At 45.3% G+C, this 12500-nt stretch overlaps 1 protein-coding gene across 2 annotated transcripts in view; it reads right to left on the bottom strand.

The window, feature by feature from the left end:
* Positions 1-4126: 4126 nt before the first annotated feature.
* Positions 4127-12500, bottom strand: part of LOC135531135 (adhesion G protein-coupled receptor E2-like) — a 20684-nt gene continuing 12310 nt past the window's right edge. For both annotated transcript variants that reach the window (XM_064959250.1, XM_064959258.1), the window contains 3 exons: positions 12333-12461; positions 8504-8625; positions 4127-5548 (listed from right to left, as the gene is read on the bottom strand). In XM_064959250.1, the coding sequence (XP_064815322.1) occupies positions 5543-5548; positions 8504-8625; positions 12333-12461 (257 nt within the window). In that variant the 3' untranslated portion in view covers positions 4127-5542. The remainder of the gene's footprint in view (positions 5549-8503; positions 8626-12332; positions 12462-12500) is intronic.

Raw genomic sequence — 12500 nt, 5'->3', positions numbered from 1 at the left:
CTGCTTCTTAAGAATAGTAAGTCCCCTTTACTGGCTCAAAAGGCCGACCAATCAGTCTGTTACCAACCCTTAGTAAACTTTTAGACCAATCAGCCTGTTACCAACCCTTAGTAAACTTTTAGACCAATCAGCCTGTTACCAACCCTTAGTAAACTTTTAGACCAATCAGCCTGTTACCAACCCTTAGTAAACTTTTAGACCAATCAGCCTGTTACCAAACCTTAGTAAACTTTTAGACCAATCAGCCTGTTACCAACCCTTAGTAAACTTTTAGACCAATCACCCTGTTACCAACCCTTAGTAAACCTTTAGAAAAAATGGTGTTTGACCAGATACAATGCATTTTTACAGTAAACAAATTGACAACAGACTTTCAACACACTTACAGGGAAGAACATTCGATTGTAGGGGCTGTTTTGTTAGACTTCAGGGCGTCTTTTGACATTATCAATCATAGTCTGCTGTTGGAAAAACATATGTTGTGGCTTTCCACCCCTGCTATAGCTTGGATAAAGAGTTACCTGTCCAACACAACACAGAGGGTGTTCTTTAATGGAAGCCTCATAAGAACATAATCCAGGTAGAATCAGGAATTCTAGGCCCCTTACCTTTTAAATGTTTACTAATGACACGAAATCAAATGTTATTTGCCACACAATACAGTGAAATGCTGACTTACAGGCCCTAACCAACAATGCTGTTTAAACATTTTTTTATTAAACAATACTTAAACAATTATGAATAAGAAATACAAGTAATAAATAATGAAAGAGTAGCAGTAAAATAACATTAGCAAGGCTATACACAGTGGTACCGGTACAGAGTCTCTTTTCGGGGACAGCCGGTTAGTCTTGGTAATTGAGGTAGGTAGAGTTATTAAAGTGACTATGCATAGATAATAAAAGAGAGGAGTAGCCGTGTAAAGGAGGAGGGGGGCAATGCAAGTAGTCTGGGCAGCCATTTGATTAGATGTTCAGGAGTCTTACGGCTTGGGGGTAGAAGCTGTTTAGAAGCCTCTTGGACCTAGACTTGGTGCTCTGGTACAGTCTACGACTAGGGTGGCTGGAGTCTTTGACAATTTTTAGGGCCTTCCTCTGACACTGCCTGTTATAGAGGTCCTGGATGGCAGGAAGCCTGGTAACAGTGATGTACTGGGCCGTTCGCACTACACTTGTCACGTTCTGACCATAGTCTCCCGTCTGTCCAGAGCTGCTAGAGTCTCCCGTCTGTCCAGAGCTGCTAGAGTCTCCCGTCTGTCCAGAGCTGCTAGAGTCTCCCGTCTGTCCAGAGCTTCTAGAGTCTCCCGTCTGTCCAGAGCTGCTAGAGTCTCCCGTCTGTCCAGAGCCGCCAGAGCCGCCAGTCTGCAAGGAGCAGCCAGTCATCCAGGATCTGCCAGAGTCGCCAGTCAGCCAGGATCCGCCAGAGTCGCCAGTCATCCAGGATCCGCCAGAGTCGCCAGTCATCCAGGATCCGCCAGAGTCGCCAGTCAGCCAGGATCTGCCAGAGACGCCAGTCAGCCAGGATCCGCCAGAGTCGCCAGTCAGTCAGGTTCCGCCAGAGCCGCCAGTCAGCCAGGATCCGCCAGAGACGTCAACCTGCCTGAGCTATCTCTCAGTCCTGAGCTTCCTCAGTAATGAGGCACCCCTCAGTCCAGTGGGGCCCTTTGGGTTACTGGGCCAAGGTCGGCGGTGAGGGTCGCCATTCAAGGGACGCTAAGGAGGTGGACAAAGACTATGATGGGGTGATGCCCACCCAGACCCTCCCCTATAGGTTTAGGTTGTGCGGTCGGAGTCTGCATGTTGGGGGGGGTACTGTCACGTTCTGACCATAGTCCTTTAGTGTTTCCTGTCTTAGTGTTTTCTGCACCAGTTAGGACTGTTTCGGTTTTGCCACGTTTATTGTTTTGTATTATGTTCATGTTGAGTTTTCTTATTAAAAACCATGAACTACAACCACGCTGCGTTTTGGTCCGTCTCTCCTTCCCAGGAAGAAAGCCGTTACAACACTCTGCAGGGCCTTGTGGTCGGAGGCCGAGCAGTTGCCACACTTTTGAGTGAAGCCAGTGGGTCTATGCATGAGGATGACACAACACTGTATATGTCAGCTACTACAGAGCCTGAAATAACTGCAACACTTAACAAAGAGCTGCAGTGACTTTCAAAATGGGAAGAAAGGAATAATTTAGTCCTAAATATTTCAAACACTAAAAGCATTATATTTGGGACAAATCATTCACCAAACCCTAAACTTCAAATAAATCTTCAAATGCATAATGTTGAAATTATGCAAGTGAAGGTGACTAAACTGCATGTAGTAACCCTGGATCGTAAACTGTCATGGTCAGAACATATTGATACAACAGTAGCTAAGATGGGGAGAAGTCCGTCCATAATAAAGTGTTGCTTTACCTTAACAACACTGTCAACAAGGCAGGTCCTACAGGCCCTAGTTTCTACCTTCTTAACAGCACTGTCAACAACGCAGGTCCTACAGGCCCTAGTTTCTACCTTCTTAACAGCACTGTCAACAAGGCATGTCCTACAGGCCCTAGTTTCTACCTTCTTAACAGCACTGTCAACAAGGCAGGTCCTACAGGCCCTAGTTTCTACCTTCTTAACAGCACTGTCAACAACGCAGGTCCTACAGGCCCTAGTTTCTATCTTCTTAACAGCACTGTCAACAACGCAGGTCCTACAGGCCCTAGTTTCTACCTTCTTAACAGCACTGTCAACAAGGCAGGTCCTACAGGCCCTAGTTTCTACCTTCTTAACAACACTGTCAACAACGCAGGTCCTACAGGCCCTAGTTTCTACCTTCTTAACAGCACTGTCAACAAGGCAGGTTTTACAGGCCCTAATTTTGACGCAGCTTGACTACTGTTCAGTCGTGTGGTCAGGTGAATGAATGACCTGTCTGTTTGAACTAAGTTATACGAACTAACAAACTAAGTTATAAATGAAGACATGAGACAGAGAGGAAGTTGAGGTGGAGATTAAAACACCCAGAAACCCACTGCACACCAGTGATGAAATGTTACCATGGTAACCATCCTAGCATGCATCAAAAATGACAACCTATAATACAGTGCACTATGGGTCCTGGTCTAATGTAGTGCACTATACAGGGAATAGGGCCCTGGTCTAATGTAGTGCACTATACAGGGAAGAGGGTGTCATTTGGGCCTCATCACTAGAAAGAGGAAGCTGCTAGTGGAATAACGGTATCTACAGCAACAGAGGAAAGTCCCTACTGTAATATAAGCACCACACTCAGATCAGTTTCAACTGGTTTAGGGTACAGGGTCACGTTCCAACTGGTTCAGGGTATGGGGTCACGTTCCAACTGGTTTAGGGTACTGTCCCCGCTGTTCCATAAGGTGTATTTATTTTTTAATCAAACTACTGATGGCGTGAGTTACTTGATGTGGAATAGAGTTCCATGTAGTCATGGCTCTATGTTGTACTGTGCTCCTCCCACAGTCTGTTCTGGACTTACAGCTCAGTCAGGCATCAGATTGCTGCTATATCACGTGATGGGTACAGCTGTGAGTTCAGGCAGATGTCTGGATTGGAATGTGGCCAAAAAAACGGTGTTGGGGGGGTTAGAGGTCGGGGGTCAGTAATCAGGGCAGGCATCAGGGGTCAGGGCTAGCATGGCCTCAGCCGTCTCATCTGTGCCGGGCGCAGTGTTGTTACTGTTGTTACTAAGCCCTGACAGACAGGTGTATCGACCAGGTGTGTTTGTGCACATGCCCAGAGGGCTGCGTACCGAGGGAACCCACACACACTCATCCTCATCTGTAGTGGACACACACACACACAAGCTGAGCTGAGATACTCGCATCACACACACACACACACACACAGACACACACACACACACACACACGGATGCACAAATACACACACACATCCTCATCTGTAGTGGACACACACAAAGCATGTTGAGCCCTTGCCACACACACAGACACACAAACACACACACACGGACACACAAACATGCCGTTCTCACCTATCAATCACACTTGCACAAACCAAACAGGGTATCCATTACAACCATTGCCGTGCTGATGTGACAACATAATATTATTTGCGTTGTCGTGGAAATTACCACCAGGGACTTAAAGTCAAACTTAAATGAATCATTCTTTATTATCAGCAAGCTGGAGAGGTTCCAACAAACACCATGCATAGTTCACATCGGTCAGGAGCTCTGCCGGGACAGTCCCGTTAGTTCTCTGATATACGGCTATCCACACAATTCATATAAGCATGATTTACATGATTCATTATGCAACGTTGGTTCCTGCAAGTGACTGACTGACTGATAACTAACAAGGGTTCTTCTTTCAAATCTGGTTCCTTGAAACTGAGATACTCATTTTGGTTCCCAGAACAATGTTCTGGGCGTACTGTCAATTGGTCTGAGGAGGAGGTCACAGTCACCTGAGTGAGAGGAGATGCTGTGTACAATTCAATGCTACCTCTTCAGACAGCAACATTTTCCCTCCTTGTATGACACCTTGATAACTATTGTTAAAACTGTTGAAATGGCTTTTAACACGTCGTTTTTCAAAATAAAAACCTGAAACCAGACAAACTATTTAAATGAAAAACAGCCATATGAAAACAATTCCACTTCCTGGATGGATTTTTCTCAGGTTTTCGCCTGCCATATCAGTGCTGTTATAATCACAGGCATATTATTTTAACAGTTTTGGAAACTTTAGAGTGTTTTCTATCCAAATCTACTAATTATATGCATATCCTAAATTCTGGGATTATGTAACAGGCAATTTACTTTGGCATGCTTTTCATCAGGAGGTGAAAATACTACCCCCTACCCAAGAGAGGAGATAGGTATCCTAAGGGGTGGCATGTAGCCTAGTGGTTAGAGCATTGGGACAATAACCGAATGGTTGCTAGATCGAATCTCCGGAGCTGAAAGAAAATATATATGTTGTTCTGCCGCTGAACAAGGCAGTTAACCCACTCTACCTAGGGCATCATTGTAAATAACATTTTGTTTTTAACTGACTTGTCTAGTCAAATAAAGGTTAAATTTAAATAAAAATAAATGAAAAAACAGCCGGATCCAGGTATCTTTATACTGTATATAACTACAGTCTCACTAACTGTTATCCTAAGTCAAATGCTTCAGCAAGTCTTTAAAAAGGAAATGTACACAATCTGTAATGGCTCTGTGATGCCAGACGCTGGGAGACGAGAAGTAAGTACAGGGAATGAATATTTAATGGGTTAACAGACACGAAAAACAGGAAGAGCGTCTGGACAGGAGAAACAAAACAACATCAATGCAGACACGAAAAATTAACTGGAGGGGGTGACAGATATAGGGTAGATAATCAATGACGTGATGGAGTCCAGGTGAGTCCGATGAAGCGCTGGGACGCGTAACGATGGTGAGAGGTGTGAGTAATGATGAGTCGCCTGGCAACCTCGAGCGTCAGAGAGGGGGAGCAGGAGCAGACGTGACAAAATCATTGGTCAACTCATCAGAAAACTGGATATTGGACTTTCCATCAGTACTGGAAGAAAGAAAATAAACATACTTAGTTTTCACTCTGCTACATCTTAATCAGTCCTAAAAGTCTTCATCTTAATCGAGCTTATTGCATCTTGGGCGGGACGTCTTGATAAAACCATGTGTAAACAGAATCATACTTCAGATCATACCGTGTCCCATTAAGCAGAATAGGCACCTTCTAAAGTAAACAATCCCAGAGCTCCTTTCTTGGAATCAAATCATTTTGAACCTGTTGCATTGACATGCAGAACCAGTCCACAGATTGGACACACCTACTCATTCAAGGGTTTTTCTTTATTTTGAATATTTTCTACATTGTAGAATAAAAGTGAAGACATCAAAACTATGAAATAACACATATGGAATCATGTAGTAACTAAAAAGGTTTTAAACAAATCTTAATATATTTTATGTTTTAGATTCTTCAAAGTTGACACCCTTTGCCTTGATAGCAGCTTTGCACACTCTTGACATTCTCTAAACCAGCTTCACCTCGAATGCTTTTCCAAAAGTCTTGAAGGAGTTCCCACATATGCTGAGCACATGTTGGCTGCTTTTCCTTCACTATGCGGTCCAACTCATCCCAAGCAATGTAAATTGGGTTTGAGGTCAGGTGATTGTGGAGGCCAGGATGCAGCACTCTGTCACTTTCCTTCTTGGTCAAATAGCCCTTACACAGCCTGGAGGTGTGTTGGGTCATTGTCCTGTTGAAAAACAAACGATAGTCCCACTAAGTGCAAACCAGATTGGATGGCGTATCACTGCAGAAAGCTGTGGTAGCCATGCTGGTTAAGTGTGCCTTGAATTCTAAAAAAAATCACAGACCGTGTCACCAGCAAAGCACCCCACACCATTACACCTCCTCCTCCATGCTTCACGATGGGAACCACACATGCGGAGATCATCCGTTCACCTACTCTGTGTCTCACAACGACACGGTGGTTGGAACAAAAAAACTCAAATGTGGACTCATCAGACCAAAGGACACATTTTCATACGTTTAATGTCTATTGCTTGTGTTTCTTGGTGCAAGCAATTTTCTTCTTATTATTGGTTTAATTTAGTAGTGGTTTCTTTGCAGTAATCTGACCATGAAGGCCTGATTCCTGCAGTCTCCTCATGAACTTATCCTCTACAGTAGAGGTGACTCTGGGTCTTCCTTTCCTGTGGCGGTCCTCATGACAGACAGTTACTGTAATGAACTTATCCTCTACAGTAGAGGTGACTCTGGGCCTTCCTTTCCTGTGGCGGTCCTCATGACAGACAGTTACTGTAATGAACTTATTCTCTGCAGCAGAGGTAACTCTGGGCCTTCCTTTCCTGTGGCGGTCCTCATGACAGACAGTTACTGTAATGAACTTATCCTCTGCAGCAGAGGTAACTCTGGGCCTTCCTTTCCTGTGGCGGTCCTCATGAGAGACAGTTTCATCATAGTGCTTGATGTTTGTTGCGACTGCACTTGATGAAACTTTCAAAGTTCTTGAAATGTTCCACATTGACTGACCTTCACAGCTTAAAGTAATGATGTTCCATCATCACATCTCTAGTAACACATTATACTCTACATACATTGTTACATCATCACATCTCTAGTAACACATTATACTCTACATACATTGTTACATCATCACATCTCTAGTAACACATTGTACTCTACATACATTGTTACATCATCACATCTCTTGTAACACATTATACTCTACATACATTGTTACATTGTCACATCTCTAGTAACACATTATACTCTACATACATTGTTACATCATCACACTTCTAGTAACACATTATACTCTACATACATTGTTACATCATCACATCTCTAGTAATCCATTATACTCTACATACATTGTTACATCGTCACATCTCTAGTAACCCATTATACTCTACATACATTGTTACATCATCACATCTCTAGTAACACATTATACTCTACATACATTGTTACATCGTCACATCTCTAGTAACACATTATACTCTACATACATTGTTACATCATCACACTTCTAGTAACACATTATACTCTACATACATTGTTACATCATCACACTTCTAGTAACACATTATACTCTACATACATTGTTACATCATCACATCTCTAGTACCTCAGTATAATATTCATACAGTATATTCGGTAATAGTACTTTCTCCTTTCATATCTTCACATCATGCAGCATCCCTATATAATGTTAAAAACTCAGCTCACAGAACTGGTTGGGGTATTCATTCATACACACACCTCTTTCACACTGAGTCTAGTTCCCTGGAAGCTCTCATTCACTCAGTACAAATAATATCTCTTATTGTCCTAAATTCAATACTTCAGATTACCAATTATTTTCCAAATATCAATCTGTCATTATCCACATTTCAATCTCTTAATATCCAAATGTCAATCATCTTAACCTGTCATTTCAACTCTCACATCCACATTCACTTAACCCTATTCCCCAACACACCCAGTAATCCCCCTGGTTACTCCTTATGCATCTTCAACCATTCTCTTATCGTTACCTTCTTCTGTGGTTCCTCTACAGTCTCTATAGTCTCTTTAGTATCTTTATTCCCTCAGTATCGATAGTCTCAATAGTCTATATAGACATAAATGCTTCAGTCTCTGTGGTTGCCATAGTAGCTATTGTCCCTTTTGTCTCTATAGTTTCAATTGTCACTACAGAATCTTTAGACCCTTTAGAATGCATAGTCTCAATAGTCTTTAAAGTCACAAATGCAATAGTCTCTATGGACTCTATAAAGTCTTTCCATACCTACATATGTACAGTATGTAGTGATGTCTCAAGCAAAAGCAGTCAATCAATTAATCAATTAATCAAGAGAAGTCACACACACACACACACACACACACACACACACACACACACACACACACACACACACACACACACACACACACACACACACACACACACACACAATGATTCCCTCTTGTGGGACTCACCTTCAACGTGTGATTAGAGAATCTGAACCCAGGTTGGCACTGGCAGTGGTAGCTCCCGAAGGTGTTGAGGCAACTGGTGTTGCTGCCACAGACCTGAGGTGTCTCCTGGCACTCATCGAGGTCTGAAGAGAGAACGAAACATGTTGATAGGGCAGTGACTCCCTTTTCCTCTCCTCCAGTGACTCCATAACCTCTCTTCCAGTGATTCCCTAACCCATCCTCCAGTGATTCCCTAACCCCTCCTCCAGTGACTCCCTATCCTCTCCTCCAGTGATTCCCTAAACTCTCCTCCAGTGATTCCCTAACCCATCCTCCAGTGACTCCCTAACCCCTCCTCCAGTGACTCCCTATCCTCTCCTCCAGTGACTCCCTAACCCCTCCTCCAGTGACTCCCTATCCTCTCCTCCAGTGACTCCCTAACCTCTCCTCCAGTGATTCCCTAACCTCTCCTCCAGTGATTACCTAACCCATCCTCCAGTGACTCCCTAACCCCTCCTCCAGTGACTCCCTAACCTCTACTCCAATGATTCCCTAACCCATCCTCCAGTGACTCCCTAACCCCTCCTCCAGTGACTCCCTATCCTCTCCTCCAGTGACTCCCTAACCTCTCCTCCAGTGATCCCCTAACCTCTCCTCCAGTGATCCCCTAACCCCTCCTCCAGTGACTCCCTATCCTCTCCTCCAGTGACTCCCTAACCTCTCCTCCAGTGACTCCCTAACCTCTCCTCCAGTGATTCCCTAACCCCTCCTCCAGTGACTCCCTATCCTCTCCTCCAGTGACTCCCTAACCTCTCCTCCAGTGACCCCCTAACCTCCTCACCAGTGACTCCCTAACCTCCTCACCAGTGACTCCCTAACCTCCTCACCAGTGACTCCCTAACCTCTCCTTCAGTGATTCCCTAACCTCTCCTCCAGTGATTCCCTATCCTCTCATCCAGTGACTCCCTAACCCCTCCTCCAGTGACTCCCTATCCTCTCCTCCAGTGACTCCCTAACCTCTCCTCCAGTGATTCCCTAACCTCTCCTCCAGTGATTCCCTAACCCATCCTCCAGTGACTCCCTAACCTCTCCTCCAATGATTCCCTAACCCATCCTCCAGTGACTCCCTAACCTCTCCTCCAATGATTCCCTAACCTCTCCTCCAGTGATTCCCTAACCTCTCCTCCAATGATTCCCTAACCTCTCCTCCAGTGACTCCCTAACCCCTCCTCCAGTGACTCCCTATCCTCTCCTCCAGTGACTCCCTAACCCCTCCTCCAGTGACTCCCTATCCTCTCCTCCAGTGACTCCCTAACCTCTCCTCCAGTGATTCCCTAACCTCTCCTCCAGTGATTCCCTAACCCATCCTCCAGTGACTCCCTAACCTCTCCTCCAATGATTCCCTAACCTCTCCTCCAGTGATTCCCTAACCCATCCTCCAGTGACTCCCTAACCTCTCCTCCAATGATTCCCTAACCCATCCTCCAGTGACTCCCTAACCCCTCCTCCAGTGACTCCCTATCCTCTCCTCCAGTGACTCCCTAACCTCTCCTCCAGTGACTCCCTAACCTCTCCTCCAGTGATTCCCTAACCCCTCCTCCAGTGACTCCCTATCCTCTCCTCCAGTGACTCCCTAACCTCTCCTCCAGTGACCCCCTAACCTCCTCACCAGTGACTCCCTAACCTCCTCACCAGTGACTCCCTAACCTCCTCACCAGTGACTCCCTAACCTCTCCTTCAGTGATTCCCTAACCTCTCCTCCAGTGATTCCCTAACCTCTCCTCCAGTGACTCCCTAACCTCTCCTCCAGTGATTCCCTAACCTCTCCTCCAATGATTCCCTAACCTCTCCTCCAGTGACTCCCTAACCCCTCCTCCAGTGACTCCCTATCCTCTCCTCCAGTGACTCCCTAACCCCTCCTCCAGTGACTCCCTATCCTCTCCTCCAGTGACTCCCTAACCTCTCCTCCAGTGATTCCCTAACCTCTCCTCCAGTGATTCCCTAACCCATCCTCCAGTGACTCCCTAACCTCTCCTCCAATGATTCCCTAACCTCTCCTCCAGTGATTCCCTAACCCATCCTCCAGTGACTCCCTAACCTCTCCTCCAATGATTCCCTAACCCATCCTCCAGTGACTCCCTAACCCCTCCTCCAGTGACTCCCTATCCTCTCCTCCAGTGACTCCCTAACCTCTCCTCCAGTGATTCCCTAACCTCTCCTCCAGTGACTCCCTATCCACTCCTCCAGTGACTCCCTAACCTCTCCTCCAGTGACCCCCTAACCTCCTCACCAGTGACTCCCTAACCTCCTCACCAGTGACTCCCTAACCTCCTCACCAGTGACTCCCTAACCTCTCCTTCAGTGATTCCCTAACCTCTCCTCCAGTGATTCCCTAACCTCTCCTCCAGTGACTCCCTAACCTCTCCTTCAGTGATTCCCTAACCTCCTCATCAGTGACTCCCTAACCTCCTCACCAGTGACTCCCTAACCTCCTCACCAGTGACTCCCTAACCTCTCCTCCAGTGACTCCCTAACCTCTCCTCCAGTGATCCCCTAACCCCTCCTCCAGTGACTCCCTATCCTCTCCTCCAGTGATTCCCTAACCTCTCCACGTAGTGGATGTATTCCAGAACTAATGCAGCTGATTTAACGAATGAATTTGATGATTGCTTGATGATCAGGTGACCGTTAGAGTCAGCTGTGTTAGTTCTTCAAAGAAGAGGACTTTCTGTTTTTCTAGAGGAGAAGTTGGGGAATCACCGCTCTACAAATATTGCACAGAACAGAGAAGATAATGCACGTAATGTTTTGTTTCCTTTACATGTAGGATTCACACATACAGACACACACACAAACACGCACACACACACAGACAATCTAAACTGACACCCGAGCCTTTCACACGGCTGTTGCTGTTTCTTCTACATGAATATGTAAATACACATAATCACATTGACACAACTTACATAGAATAATATCATGGTGTTTGTACAGTAGGTGATAACGGGGCATTCTTAGCTGTTGCTGTCGCTACACTCATTGATGTCTACAAGAGGACCAGAGATAAATACAGAGATAATGAGAGAAAGAAAGAGAGAGACAGAGACAAAGAGAGAGGGTATGAGAGAGAGAATGGGGAGAGGGGGGAGAGGGAGATAGGAAGAGAGATATAGGGAGAGAGGGGGAGAGAGAGAGAGAGAGAGAGAGAGAGAGAGAGAGAGAGAGAGGTGTCAGGATTTGGCCAGGGTTGTTCCGGGTTTTGGTCAGTAGATGTCCCCATTGTGCTTTTTGTCCCTATGTTTTTCCCTTGATCCCCATTATTATTTGCACCTGTGTCTCGTTTCCTCTGATTGTATTTAAACCCTTTGTTTCCCTCAGTTCTGTGCTCTGTGTTTGTATGTTAGCACCCTGCCCTAGTGTTCTGTGTACTCTTGTCGATTCCGGGTGAAGTTCTTGTGGTATTCTGTTTTTTGTTTTTGTTTATTTTTTGGTGAGTTTCTTTTGAGGTCTTTTTGTGTTTTTCCTACCACCTTTTGGATTTGCCATTTTTTGCATTTTAGGATTTTTTCTTTATTAAATACACCGTCTTAAGTACTGCTGTGTCTGCCTCATCTTCTGGGTTCTGCTGTCTATTCGTGGCTCAGTTGGTTAAGTGACTGTTTCTCACTCCGGAGACCCAGGTTCGAAACCGGGTCCTGACAGAAGGGGTGTAGGAAAGAGGGTTTCACTCTGTTTTGTCCTTGATCATACAACAAATATACACAGTATGTAGTGATGTTTCCAGCTGAAGCAGTCAATCAATCATTCAAGAGAAGACACACATGCAATGATGCCCTCCTGTTGGACTAACCTTCACAGTGCCCAGCATAAGCAGAGAATCTGAAACCAGGTTGGCATTGGCAGTTGAAGCTCCCGATGGTGTTGATGCAAATGGCGTTGCTGGTACAAACCTGCAGTTTCCCCTGACACTCATCGAGGTCTGTAGAGAGATGGAAACATGGTGATAGCGCAGTGAATC

The sequence above is a fragment of the Oncorhynchus masou genome, chromosome 5, assembly GCF_036934945.1.
Source record: "Oncorhynchus masou masou isolate Uvic2021 chromosome 5, UVic_Omas_1.1, whole genome shotgun sequence".
Taxonomy (NCBI): Eukaryota; Metazoa; Chordata; class Actinopteri; order Salmoniformes; family Salmonidae; genus Oncorhynchus; species Oncorhynchus masou.
Note: the sequence above shows the minus strand (reverse complement) of the source record. Positions and strands in the feature narration are given on the sequence as shown.